Here is a 15,258-nt window from a genome sequence, read left to right as displayed (position 1 = left end):
TTACTGCAATTTCATAAAATTGAAAATATTTCAAAAACGGTAAGGTTTAAGTGTGATAAACATTAATCAAATTTACCTTTATTTCAATCGTAGAATCCAAAAATAGAATAATATACAGGGTGTTCCATTTAAAAAAATATAACTATAATATTTTTTACTTATTTGGGACACTCTGTATCTTGTAAAAATATTTTTAAATTGTAGCTCTAATTGACCTTCAACGAACCCACAAATTACAATTTGTGAAAATCTAATCGTTTAGCTACAATACTCCGAGTCGTATGTGGTGAACAACCCTGTATACTAATACATATATAAAATCCTTAAGTGACTGACATACTGATTAATCACGATCCTGCTCAAACCACTCAACGTAAGAAGCTCAATTTTGGCATACAGGTTGATTCTAGGGTGTAGAGGTTCGATAAGAAGGGATTTTTCGAAATTCCAGTTCCAAGAGGGTGAAACCACCCCTCAAATATTACAATATTTTTTATTTAAAAAACGGTCAAGTTTCCGAAAAAACGCTTAAACACGTATATTTTATTTTGTTTTTTTACATATTTTAAGATTTTTTAAAAATGTATACAGGCTGTTTCGAAAAATATGGTCCTTGATTAATCACCATCCTGCTTAAAGCGCTTGACGTAAAAAGCTGATTTTTGGAAAACAGATTGACTTTAAAGTGTAGAGGTTCCATAAGAAGGGATTTTTCGAAACTCGAATTCTGAGGGGGTGAAACTATCCCTCAAATATTAAAATATTTTTATTTAAAAACCGGTGAGTTTTTCGGAAAAACTCTTAAACACGCATATTTTATTTTGTTGTTTTACATATTTTAAGATTTTTTATAAATTTATACAGGGTGTTTCATAAAATATGACCATTGTGTAATCACGATTCTGCTTAAACTGCTTGACGTTTAAAGCTGATTTTTGGTTTGGTTTGGTTTGAAATTCTTCCTTTGCTTTATCATCACCATTACAAATGATTAATTCGACGCGAACGAAGTCGCTGGTACACGCTAGTTATCTATAGAATAATGTTATTAATAATTTTGGCTGTTTTTACAGGGCTGTTTCGGCTGTCGTACCGGGTGGTCAACTAAGAATGGACGTCGGCTGTATCTCAGAAACTCCTTATCGTATAGCTTTGGGAAAAAAATTGTAATAAGTAAATCGGCCAAGAGAAATCGCTGGAAATTATAAGTTGGAAAAACGTCCGCTAGGGGGCGCTTTTCTGATGGCCAATCAAAAATCAGGGGTTTTCTAAAAAACATGCAGGTGAAGAGGTACCTATTTTAAATATTACTATTGTAACCATCCAGAAATTTGTAATTTTTTTGATATAGAGTATTTTGCATATCTCATAAAATAAAGTGGTGGGGAAGGATAAATTTGCTTTTATTTAAATAAGAGTAACTCTGGATTGGTTTAGCCGATTTTAACAAACTAGGGCTTGTTTAAAAGAGATTTTTCTCCTTAATGATTTCCAGTATAGATTTTGTTACCATAGATTTTTTTGTGGTAGCTAGAGGGCGCTGTTTGACATCATAACAGATATTGCGCTCTTGCATAAAAAATTTAAATATCAGGTTATGATTCTTTTTATACTTTACAATAAATTCTAGTCGCGAATTCTCATCCATCGAGAAATAAAAAAGGTGGAGAAACCAGAAACCTTAATAGCAATATATTGTTAGATTCTAATGTTTTCCGCAAATAGTTTTATACTGCTGTAAATTATTTCAAACATACAAATAATAAATATTTTAACAATATTGTTGTATGGGAGTAAATAAACAACACCAAATAAATTTGTGTTAATACTAATTAAAAATGTATATTATTTATCTATGACATGAAAATATACGAATAATGCAACACATTTCAACTAAAAACGGCATAAATTCTGTAGATGTAACCAGACAATACAAGAAAGAAATAAACAGTTACATATATTTATCACTATTTAAGAGATCAAAAACCCCATTATCATGACCTTTCTGCCGTTGTAGGGCATTGCAGATAATTATATTATCTTAATGATAAAGTCCATATACCGGGTGTTTTTCAAAAGTGGCTTACCCGTATAACTTTTATACTTTTTCAGATAAAAAACGAGAATTGGTATGTTAGTATATGACATAAATGAGGATTGATTTAAGTATTCAATTAGTTTCGTTCACTTCCTGTTCTACAGGAAATTACTACTACTTTTAATTTTTATATGGTACCCTCGATATTTTTTAATTTATTTCATAGAAAATGGCATTTCATAGAAAATGGCAACTATTTTGACCATAATTGGTGTTTGACATATTTAAATAAAAATTGTTCCTAGACCTTGTATTATGATTAGCGATGGGAACTATCGAATGAATTAGACTATCGAATGGTTACTGAATGAATGATTTCAATTATCGAATGGTTTCATTCGAATAAAATCATTCATTCATTTGTATAATACTTTGTGCGACTAAATGGTTATCGTTAAGCCACGACTATCGAATGCTTTTGATAAATGAAATTTAGTATTCGTTTGATTTTTGTGTGAGTCAGTGCATTATTAGTTCTTCCAAATTTTTATAACTTGCCTTCTAGATACTGTGCTATTTTTGCGTTTATTAAAATATTTAAAATACTAAAGTAGTAGTGTTTTTTTTTTAAATTGACGATTCTATGCGTGTGGTGGTTAAAATTTTTCCGAAAATTTGTGTGATTTTCCGATCTTTCAATTATTTAATTTTATGCGGCATATGGTCTATTTTTTTAATGGAAAATTTTGAGAAGTAACAATTTTTCAGAGAGATGAGGTGAACTTACAATTAATTTTAAAAATACATATGTATTTGTATTTTAGATGTTTTAGTAATATGAATTAGTTGAACTTAATAATCATATTTAAGTAATGTGGTAATGTGGTTATCGAAGTAAAAAAAAAGTAAATGGTTATCGAAGTCAAATTTTGGGATGAGAAAATTAAATTGATTGATTAAAGTTTTACACGTGCCAATTTAAAAAAAAGTTAACGATATTTGTATTTTGTTTATGCTAATTCTCTTACATGTAGATTTTTGCGAAGAAATATTTCATTTATTTTTTAAAGTAAATGCCAGTAAAAGCAAATACTATTTTTAAATACTAATACAAAGTAATAAAATGAAATACACATATATAATTTTGATTTCTAATTTTTTATTTATATTTTTCTTCTATTACACAGAAAATTAATAAATATGTTTATATTTCATGATTTTAAAATTTGTTGGTAATATAACAAATTAGTTCTGTAATTATTATTATTTAATAAACCAACGTTGCCACAAAAAATTTAGAGACTATATTATTTTTAAATAGGATCTAATATAAATAATTTTGACTTCTAATTTGTTTATATTTTGCTACTACTTAAAAAAATGTTTATATTAAATGATTTTAAATTTTGGTGTTAATAGGTATAACAAATTATTACTGTTATTATTATTTATTAAACCAGTTTCGCTTAAAAACATTAAAAATAATTTTCCTACATCCAAAATAAAAAGTATTATTGAAGTGTAACAACAGAATATTAATAAAAAATGCAAAATATATAGTCATACTATCCCTAACTAACTATAATACCAAAGAATAATATTCTTTGCTAATACCAACTAATACGAATATACGGCAACAGCGCCGTTCATAATGTATTTTTTGTGTAAATACTAGCCCCTCAATAAAAAAATAATGTGTCCTTATCTTTATCTGACTCAAAATCAAAGATGCCGGCTTTCTTCATACCATTGCCACCGACCGCCGACCGCTGTCGGGTTTCTAGGAAAGAAACCTACGTCGCCGGGCGACAACTAAAATCCAGTTTATATTTTACTATAATCGATCCTGACGAATAAATGAATTTTACAAATGAATGAATTTTATAAATGAGTGGTTTTTGCTGCCGAATTAATATATTTCAAGGCAGATAACGCATCTATTCGATATTTTTATTCGAATAGTTTTCGACGAATGTTTTCTTACTAGCTATCGAATTATTCGAATGAATTGCAACTATCGAATGTTTCGATAGTATTCATTCGATAGTTCCCACTACTAATTATGATTGTGGATGTCCCTAACAAACGTACAATTATTAAGAAGATGTTTGGGTAATAAATTATTTAACATTTTGTATATAAACACCATTGTATTATGTGTTACCGTTTGTTTTACACTTAACAAATTTGTACTTTTTAACATATCCAGTCTACTTGTAAATTTAAATACATCTTATGATTGTTCGAAGGGCTTTGTTTTGCTTTTTTTGCAGTACATCAATTTCAGAATTATTCATTAAAAACAAAAGTGTTGAACAAAAATAGAGATGTGGTGGTATGATGGTTTTATATGCTGTCAGTCTTGCCCAAAAACTATTGCATTAAATGTAACGACAATTTGGCTCGAAATACCAAGTATTTGGTGCCAAATTAGAGCGTCCGCACACGGGTCGTCTGGCTTTCGAAGCGGAAGCGTCTCGAACTCTACCTTCGTAGGTAAATAATAGTAGCAATGACTCTGACTCCGCGTACCACCAAACGACCCGTTCGTGGACCAACTATTATTTACGTAGGAAGTATAATGGAGGGAGATTCGTTCCAAGTTCGAGACGCTACCGCTTCAAGTTTGAGACGACCCGTGTATGCACGGTCTTATTCGTAAATAAATGCTTTTTCCAAATATGCTAATGAGCTCAATTGAAAAAATTGAATATGATTAAAAATAAGATTTAGGCAACTTTTAACAGGCTAGAAAAAGACACGAAAAACATTAGGGGATCAAATCTATTTTTCTAAAGCATCTTGGATTAAAAATTAAAATAATATATTTTTTTAATTTGGAATGGTAAAAGTTGACATAAGATAATATGGCATTCTATTCAGAATGCCATTTTCTATAAAAACTAAAAAATACCGAGTGTGTCATTTAAAAATCGTTGTAGTAATTTCAAGTGATACAAAAAGTGACCGAAACTAATTGAATACCTGGAAGATTTTTTCTAGAACAATAAAAGTTTTAAGAGCGAGCCACTTTTAAAAAACACCTGGTATAAATAATGTTTTAATTCGATTTACTGCCATGTGATGTTGAAAGTAATTTCAATGTCAATTTAGTATTATTCCTAAATTGACATTGAAATTACTTAAGTTTCCACTTTTTTTAATGTATTATTTAACATCTGGCATTTCGACTCCAAAAATAGTGGGCACTAAAGTGAAGTGTCGTGCGTTGAAATCGATATTGATTCGTTATTGGGTTATTTTTGTCAAATAATTAATTAGTGTAGTGTAGTATTTAGTTGTGTAATAAATTAAATGTAGTGATATAATAATGAGTCTATGCTTAAGCATGGGTTCATTATTAAATTTTTTGGCCCATATCTTAATTTATTTCATTCAGTAGAATATACAATTAAGTGTTCAGCGCAGTGGCGCATCTAGAGATTGAGTCTGGGAGGGGTAGTGGTAGTAAGTAAATTATTGATTAAATGGTACTATATGTATAGGTTTGAATTAAATTTGAACTAAAATATATTGTGACTGTAAAAAACTACTCTGGGATTAGTCTGGATCTTCTATTTTAACGATATTAATAATTTCTTTTGTGGAAACTTTACTTTATTCCAGATTCTAATTTATTTATAAATGTCTTCCTAGGAGCGGTAATTACCCCCATTACCTTTTCCGTATATGCGCCCGATTCAGCAAAAAAATATATTAGTCATGCTAATTCAAAAGTATATAATTTTGCAAATGCTTTCTGTCGAAAAGATATTCTCTCCCCGGATAGACTAAATCTAATCACTTTTTTTGCCTTGAAAAGTATTAGAAATTCTACAACCACATGCTTTCTTTTAAAGTCTTTGATGTAATGCGCAAGTTTATAATATATTTTTTTAAGTTTATAATATTAAAAATTCCTTTAAAGTCATACAATATTAGTATAAGGCCGCTATTACACTATAAAATTTCTTTGCCAAAGATCTTTTATAAAATATATTTCAAGAAAAATTTGACAGTGTTAATATACAATATTTTATAAAATCAGACACTGTAAAATTCTTCATAAAATATCTTTTAAACAAAATCTTTGACAAAGAAATTTGATGGTGTAATAGCGGCCTTACACTGTCTAATTTTTCATCAAATATCTTTTATAAATGATCTCTTAATTTTATAGTGTAACAGCGGCCTTAGGCATATAAAATTTCTTTGTCAAATATTTTATTTTATCCATGAATTTGATAGTGTAATATATGTGACTTTTTAAAATATTGTATAATAGTAATAGTAGCCTTATGACACTATCAAATTTCTTTGTCAAAGATCTTTTATAAAATATATTTGATGAAAAATTTGACATTGTTAATATACAATATTTTATAAAATCACACATATTACTGGCCTAATATGTGAGATTTTATAAAAAATTGTATATTAACATGGGCAAATTTTTCATAAAATATCTTTTATAAAAGATCTTTGACAAAGAAATCTGATAAGTCTAATACTGGCCTTAGGCTACTATTACACTATCAGATTTCTTTGCCATCTTTTATTAAAGATACTTTAAGAAAAATTTGACAGAGATAAGAGATAATACACAATATTTTATAAAATCACACACTGTCAAATTCTTCATAAAATATCTTTTAAATATCTTTGACAAAGAAATTTCATAGTGTAATGGCGGCCTTACACTGTCAAATTTTTCTTCAAATATCTTTTATAAATGATCTTTGACAAAGAAATTTTATAGTATAACAGCGGCTTTAGGCTAGTATTACACTATCAAATTTATTTGTCAAAGATTTTATTTTGCCAAAGAACTTGACAGTGTAATATGTGTGATTTTATAGGATTTTATAAAATATTGTATATTAACACTGTCAAATTTTCATCAAATTTCTTTGTCAAAGATTTTATTTTGTCAAAGAATTTGATACTGTAATATGTGTGATTTTATAAAATATTGTATTAACACTGAAATTTTTCATCAAATATCTTTTATAAAAGATTTTTGACAAAGAAATTTTATAGTGTAATAGCGGCCTTAGTTATTACCTACTGACTATCATTTTAATGTAGGAAAATATTGTTCCACTCCAAAATATAATAATCTACTATATCGTCGGTATACAACCAAACCCACTAAGACCAAAAAAGAATAATTTTTGAGTGCATTTTTACTGAAAAGTACAACACTAACAAAAATAAACTTCTGACAGATATCTAGTCAAATGATATAAATAAGTCGTTATGAAATAATTGGACTTGTGATGTGTGATTTGCTTGTAGACCAACAATATTTGATATTAATAAATAAATAAATAAAAAAAATACAAACCCCTAGTACTTTCATTTTTTCACATGCCATCCATCCCATGAGCCAATCGATTTCATATGAATGATTCATAATGCAATATCCATGTTCCTTGCCATAATACCTCTCCCAATCATCTTTATCAATATAAAGTTTTAGTGTCACATTTGCCCACCATTCAGCAACAGAAACCAATTCTTTAATTTTTTATAAATAAATATAAAACAGTATTATTATACAAAATAACAACTATACTTACGTGAATATATAGTATAGCACAAATACCAATTTATTTTACGATACAATGATTTATTAAATGGCTTTAACGTAAAATAGAATACTGCTTGAATTAGATTTACAATAATACCAGATGTAAAGAATGTCATTGCAAAACATAAATGTAACATTCTAGACCTTTTTAAAGCTGTTAAATTCATTTTTGTAACTAATAAACTACACTATTAATAATACTTAATTTTATATGTATACCTATACTGTTTCAGCAAACTCTAATTTATATTCTATATAATTGTATGTAGTATGTAGTTTACGAATATCAGTAATTTACCAGAATCAATAATTCATTAATATACATTAATATAATTTTACTGAAAATTTGTTAATACTTGGTTACTCTTCCAGATTATTTATTTCTAGCCACAATTTTTTACAGGCTCTTTTACAGATAAACCTGGTTGATATTAACTTAATAGCCTTAATCTTAATAGCTACAATTAATAGACAACTTCTTGTGTACTAAAACGGATAAATTAATTCTGTGATTAAAATAAAAACAATTTACAATTCATCATAAAAATAACCTATTTCGAATTAGGAATGCTATGTATTTATTTATAAAGGAAAAGAATATCGATCAATGCAATGTGATTATCTATGGCAAAAAGTAATACTCTGTGGCCCCAAAAGTAGTTCCTTTGGCTCAAGGACTGTTCGATCGCGTAAAATCGCCGCTGTCGTAGTCGCCGTGGGTGCTTACGTCACGCAGGGACCAGCGCTCCAGCGACCTTGGTTCTTTGTCCGGCACCCTCGAAATAACATGTAGTGTCGGTGCCCGGTGGTAGTACCGGCACGGCACATAAAACAATCGGCACGCCAACTCTACTCAGATTCCATTGTTTAAAATTTCTATAAAATTTGACCTTGTCGGCGCCATTATGGTTTCCTAGTCAGGGCCGGATTAAAACGTATTAAAAAATTTCTCAGAAAATACGACAGGGTCGTATTAAAAAAATACTGTAATTGACTGAAACTGAATTTTATTTACAATACTTTTGTCCAAACAAATGAATCGTTAACCGCGCATACTTCTCGAAAAGTAAAAATGAAAAAATCAATTAAATATTTCATTGTAGAGAATAGACAATTAAAATTAAAAAACATGCCAGGAGTTACAAACAAGAATTAAAAAAATACCAATAAAATATTTATTGAACAATATAAAGAGGCTACGTACAAATTATGCCCATCAATGGGCGTAGCAAATTTTATTAATATTCAAATTTCACAAATTAATAAATCCACAATTCTTTTTGAGAAACTTCTATTTTTTTCATGGCAGGAAACAAAGTAGGTACCGCATTGTATTTTATACGGTTACAAAGTGAATTGGTAAACATTTTAAATTCAAAGTGAACAGAACACAACCTGTACTTGTGGGCCGCCTTATTTATATCTTCAACCAAGTCATCTCTATTAGATGCAATTGCCCATGTTCTTGCCCTAAAAATGTATTGTTAACTTGTTACTAATCTATTATTATTTTCGATATACTCATTTTATTTATTTTTATAATTTTATTTAAATTAATAATATAATTATTTTTAAATTTAATGTTGAATGTCTAGATACAACATTAAATTTTACTAAATATTTAACATTTTAATCTTGCTAATATTTTATATACATATAGGGTGAGTCTTGAATAAGTGCAAATATTTTCAGGGGTGGTATATTTCGACCCCAGGAACACGTTTATGAGTTTTTTTTCGCTAAAAAAAATATTGAATATCGTGCATTTTCTTTTAACTTCCCTGTATATTTTTCGAAAACTTTTTGGAACTGCCTGTTCACCGCAAATTGTCCCACGGTATAATTTCTTAATCTCTGATCAAGTCTCTGATATTACCATAGTTACGGCTTTACTCTATGGCTGCGGCACTAAAAGGGATGCAAATACAGAAAAAATCCGGTGGCTCTCAACTCAACATTTAAAAAAAAACATTTTTTTTAAACTTAAATAACTCGGTTATTTTGGATTTATCTGAAAAAGTAAGGAGAAAATATATTTCTTTTATCGAGATCTGCCAGCCCTGAAAATATTTGCACTTATTTAAGACTCACCCTGTATATAAGTTTGTTAACATTTAATATAGATGCTGAACTTGTATATTTTTAATTAGATCTTTCTATTTAGCTGAATGTCCTAATATGTATACTACTGTTTTTTTGGTAATGGTGTGGATCCGGTGGCTGACCTTGAAACGAGTTTTTGCTGTATATAGTCACAGACCCTACGCATGCGCACATCTTCGATGTTGCCAGATTGCAAGTTATTTTGGAATTATTTTCAGTAGAAAACAAATATGTGCTTTTCAGTGTTTTTTTGTCAATATATACCATATGATCGAAAAAACGGCGTCCAGTTCGCTGGAAAATGACGATTGAGGACATTTCCATAAAATGACAGCGATCTTCATTTCATAGTCATTGCTGACGCTATTTTTTTTTCAATCATAGTACAGTACGTCCATGGCATGGTACAAAGAATACAAGGTATGATATTGCGCAGGTTGGTCGCTACGTCACAGGTGATAACAGGCGCTATTGGTCAGCACGCTCCGCGCTTCAGTTCAAATCGTCAAGATATTGTTATAAACCGCAGTACGTCGGTCCGTTCTGTAGCTACGGGGAATCCGTGAGAGGGGAAACGATATTCTCTCGATGTTTTTCGTAAAAAAATAGACGACGCGTCCCATCAATAAAAATTCAAGAAATTAGCAAGTAGCCAATAAAATGAGTGGGCGGAGCGATTTGCGGTGACGCAGTCGTCAAATCGACGTATAAAATATATTGCTGTTTATTTAAATGTTTTTTGTCCGCATTCCTTTCATAGACACAGATCCAGCAGACGTACTGTAATGTATTCTACGACACAAACCATCTCCCTTCTAAAGAGAAAAAGATAAAACATAAAGCTTATTCAGCTTATTTTAGTATTATCAACACACTCTTCGATAAAATATATGTCTAAAAATTGCTATTAATCCACTATATTTTTAAGAAATTATGATACAAACATTATAATCAAAATATATTATATTAGTAACATTATAGGTAAAATGTTACCTCTATCTCATTGACGTGTATATTGTTCTATAAGACTTGTCATGATAGTACTTCAATACATCAATACATATAATCAAAACTATTGTTGCCTGTAAATAACTAGAAATTAAATAATTCTAAAAAGTTTAAAACCATTAAGAAAAAATCCGTAAGTGATAATTTTTAATTCTAATGTAAATATATATAATAAATGTTATCATTATTACAATTTTATATATTCATAATACTTTCATTTCACAATCTTCATTATCCCTTCAATTCAATTCATATTCTTCTTACCTTAATTTTGGATATCAAGATTAATCTGAAATTATAAAATTAATTATAGAATTTGTATTATTATTGATTAACACTAAAAAAAATTTTAACTGCAAATAATTCGAAAATAAACTTCAATTTGGCAACATCGACGATGTGCGCTTGCGTAGTATCGATGATCAAATGCAGCAAATATGGGCTTCAAGGTCAGCCACCGAATTTACCGTTTTTTTAACTAAAATATGTTAAAATAATTAATCACATATGTATATACATACCTAATCGGATCTCTAGGAAACAGAAAGAAACTTTTATTGCAGTTTAGTCCTCTACTCGGGCAGTTTTTTGCTGCACAACTTCGCCCAGGCATTTTAAAAACACGTAAAAATTAACGATTTAAAAAATGTTCAGAAAACAAAAAATAAATTATATAACCCAAAAAACGAAAATAAACTAGAAAAACCAAATATATAACACAATAAACAAAAATAAAACAACAACTATAAAATATAACTCAAGAAATAAACAAAATAAATTAATCCGTACGCTACTGACTCGAATCAGCCGAAAGTGTGCGCAGTCGATGAAAGAAACTACGACACTGGTTACTTTCTGTTGATGGAAACCCTAATGGCGGCGTGCGCGACGGTATGCGCGTAGCGTTCCCGCCAAAGAGAGTTAGCCTGCCGTGTGATTTATATGCCGTGGTACCGGTTTGTCTCGTTTGTCTAATTAAATTAATGTAGAAATCAAAATTTTAAAGCCCAACCCTGCCAAAGCAGTCAGCATATATCTGTGGTCATCTCTGGTCAGCATTATCTCTGTCAGCGGTCAGCGTTGCCTGTTGCCAGGGTTGTTAAGTAGTTTATGAAGCAAAAAACTACGCCAAAAACTACGCGTAGTTTTTTGTATTGACTACGTTTTAAAATTTTAAAAACTTCCTTCAAAAACAACATAAAAACTACATTAAAAACACAAATTAGTAAATTAGTATACACAAAAATATAGTAAAACATAAACAATTTAGATTTTAAACAAAAATCAAGCCAGATTCTTATCATGGAAGTATGAAGTTATACCGTATGATCGAATAAAAACGGCGTCAACGATGGCTATGAAATGAAGATTTCTGTCATTTTATATGTAAAATTCTTTGAAGTAAAATTATATGGGAATGTCATCGATCGTCATTTCCAAGCTAACTGGACGCCGTTTTTTTCCGATCATACGGTATTTGTATAAGTTCAGAAAGAAAATACAATTTTTTTTCAATAAAAGCGTATTTTCTATGAAATACAAAGTAACTATTAAACACAAAATAAACTATAAATTCTAATTTTTAACTACAAAGTATCAAAAATATTACATAATAAAGACCAAATTCACAAAATATAGATATTAGATATAGGTTGTTTTCACCGTTATTTTAAAAAACTACATTAGTTACATAAACTACACATTTACTACTCGACATTTAAAAACTACTTTTGACATGTAGTAAATGTAGTTTATTAATTACTACGTGTAGTTTAACAACTCTGCCTGTTGCCGGTTGCAGCTCCAGGGTTGCAGGTTCGGAAAAATATATTTTATAAATATGTACTTTATACAATTAGTTCTGTTATATCTGTGACTTTATACACAATAAGAAGGCGAAAAGACCTAAGCACAGCCTAAGGCAATCTTAAGGTCTCCATAATGTACATCATTGGGTGTACATGTATTTTTTTTGTAAGTGTATTTTTACATTAAAACGTAACATAGAAAAGAGATGCGAAAACGCTCATCCCTGTTACAAAGAAAATATAAACAAGGCTGTTACAAATACCGCTTAGGTTTCGAAGTATATCGATCGATACCAGATCGATACTTTGATAGTATCTTTTCGGTTTTTTGACACATCTCTAATTACCAAATTTAGAAATAGAAATGGTAAATGGCTTTATTAGACCTTTAGACAAGGAAAGAGAGGGGACAGGTAACACGGCAGCTGAAAGTGAGGCCACTAGTCACCAGGCGAAAGTTCCCAATGGCGTAGCATCAGAAATTAGCTTGTACCTAGACGATAATTTTTTTTTTATTAAAACGTTAACTAATATATCGTTTATTTTTGAGTAATGCATATACAATTTTGTATTTTATAGTCTCACCTTTATAATATTAGAATATCTAAGCCGATAATGCAAAATTTGTTTAACAGTCACAGTGAACTGATCATCAAGACAATTATCTATTTACTAACGTGTGTATAATGTATAATTAAATAAAAAATAATGTAAATATATGTTTTAAACGTGTATATACATATATACCGTATGATCGAAAAACAACGGCATCCTGTTTGTTTGGAAATGACGATCGATTTCCACATATAAAATGATATAAAAACTATATAAAATGACATCGAAAAAAGACTGAGAGGAATCTTATTGACAGTCATTTACAAGCCAACTGGACGCCGTTTTTTTTTGGTCATACGGTATAATAATGAATCTAGCCAATTCTCTTCACGCTTGCCTACGGATTCAATGAATAATGTAATTTTTAATATTTGTTACCTTCAATCTAATTTTCTAATTTTCTCCAAAAAAATAAAATAATTCTAGAAGCTTTGTGTTATTTTATTTATTTATTTTTAAATTTTTATTAATTACTCATTGAAACTATTATTATACACCTACTAGCAAATCAACTAGCAAATTTTTTGAAAGGATATTTAAAAAAATATTGTAACAAGTACCCCACCACAACTTTGTTCACCCCCAGCAAATCTTGGCAGGTAAATTTAAGTTTTATGTAACAACTATACATATAGATTTTTTATAACCAAAATTTTTCATGTTTTTTTTTATAGTTTACAATTATTATTTTACATATTTGATAACAATACTTTATACATGTAAAATATATAAAAAAAAATGTTTATTGCAGAACTTGTATTTCTCTGATTATAATACCCTACGCCACTGGTGAAATCCTGTCGGAGTAGCATTATTAGTTTCAAATATTAATTATAGTATAGGATATTGAAAATACTACTTGGAATTAATAAAAATAATTTGCTTTGGATGTGGTACAAGACTTAATATGTCTTGTGAAGCATTTTACTACTATAATTACTGCTATAATGAAAAAAATGTACATTTTATAACTACATAACACAAGTTGTGTATCAACTTTTACCTGTAAAATGTAATTCCAGTCATTTTTTTCTCGTTTCAGCCTTTGTAGTCATACGCTGAACATCTTACCATACTAAACAACACAGTTTATAAATTTAAAACAAAACAGTATTCACAAAAAACATAAAAATTTGCTTGGTGTCACCTCCAAATCTTGTCACCAAAGTATGGCCGCCGATCAAATTTTGGCCTCAAAAATTTTTCACTGGAGAATATGCGTGTTAGCTGTCCCCCACTGTCCCCTCTCTTTCCTTGTCTAAGGTAAATGGTCATTTAATTTGTGGAAGATTTGTGGCAGGTGGATGACACTTCTTATGGGAGAACTGGAAATGGTTGAAAACTTGACTACAAGCGATTTTCTAGGAATCTTCCTTACCGATAAATTATTGACAAAAGTGACAGATAAAACCTTGAAATTCTTTCAGTATAACTGTTCATCTCTTTTTCTTTCTAAAGTGTGCGTTGAAAGGAGACCAAGGATATATAGAATAAGGATATTCGACTGGCCCAAAAAAAACGTGCCGTATTTTGTCGAGGAAGTCGATTTCGTCACGACCAATGGGCGTCGAGTATTTGAAATTGAAAACATATAAATTGACGGTAACCTATGTTTTTTGACTCATTTCACTGACAGATGTGATGAGATTATTATTGTAATTTATAGATCCAAACGTTTTTTGAAAAAATAATGTATTTTAAAGTTATTTCCTAGAGTTTGGTTTGGCCTTCTATATTCTGGTATTTGTCTACTAATAAATAATATCTTATTTTGTATTTCGATGTATGGAAATCCGCAAGTTTTGTATCTGAAGCCGCAAAGAAATTTCGCTCTGTAGTGAGAAAAATGTTATATCTTTTTAGACGCGTAGAATAACAAAATTTCTTATTTCAGATGTTCTAAATGTGAGTGCTTAATGTCAAAAATTAAAATATATACTTGAAATATTGGTGGAAATATTTCAAGTTATGCCCTTTGGAAGTAAACAAATATCGAAGAAAGTGTTGTGCCTTCACAGAATTTAAATTGGCATTAGGAATAGATTTCCTTGATTTAGTAATGATATTGCTCATAGAAATTGATAATATACTAT

At 29.5% G+C, this 15,258-nt stretch overlaps 1 protein-coding gene across 1 annotated transcript in view; it reads right to left on the bottom strand.

Moving 5' to 3' along the window:
• Positions 1–8,211, bottom strand: part of LOC115879571 (1-acyl-sn-glycerol-3-phosphate acyltransferase gamma-like) — a 38,568-nt gene extending 30,357 nt beyond the window's left edge. Inside the window, exons 1-2 of the mRNA XM_030896466.1 lie at positions 7,621–8,211; positions 7,386–7,558 (exon numbers count right to left, since the gene is read on the bottom strand). Of these exons, the coding sequence (XP_030752326.1) occupies positions 7,386–7,558; positions 7,621–7,798 (351 nt within the window). The 5' untranslated portion in view covers positions 7,799–8,211. The remainder of the gene's footprint in view (positions 1–7,385; positions 7,559–7,620) is intronic.
• Between the last annotated feature and the right edge of the window lie 7,047 nt (positions 8,212–15,258).

Source organism: Sitophilus oryzae, unplaced genomic scaffold, assembly GCF_002938485.1.
Source record: "Sitophilus oryzae breed Bouriz unplaced genomic scaffold, Soryzae_2.0 scaffold_1582_pilon_pilon, whole genome shotgun sequence".
Taxonomy (NCBI): domain Eukaryota; kingdom Metazoa; phylum Arthropoda; class Insecta; order Coleoptera; family Curculionidae; genus Sitophilus; species Sitophilus oryzae.
Note: the sequence above shows the minus strand (reverse complement) of the source record. Positions and strands in the feature narration are given on the sequence as shown.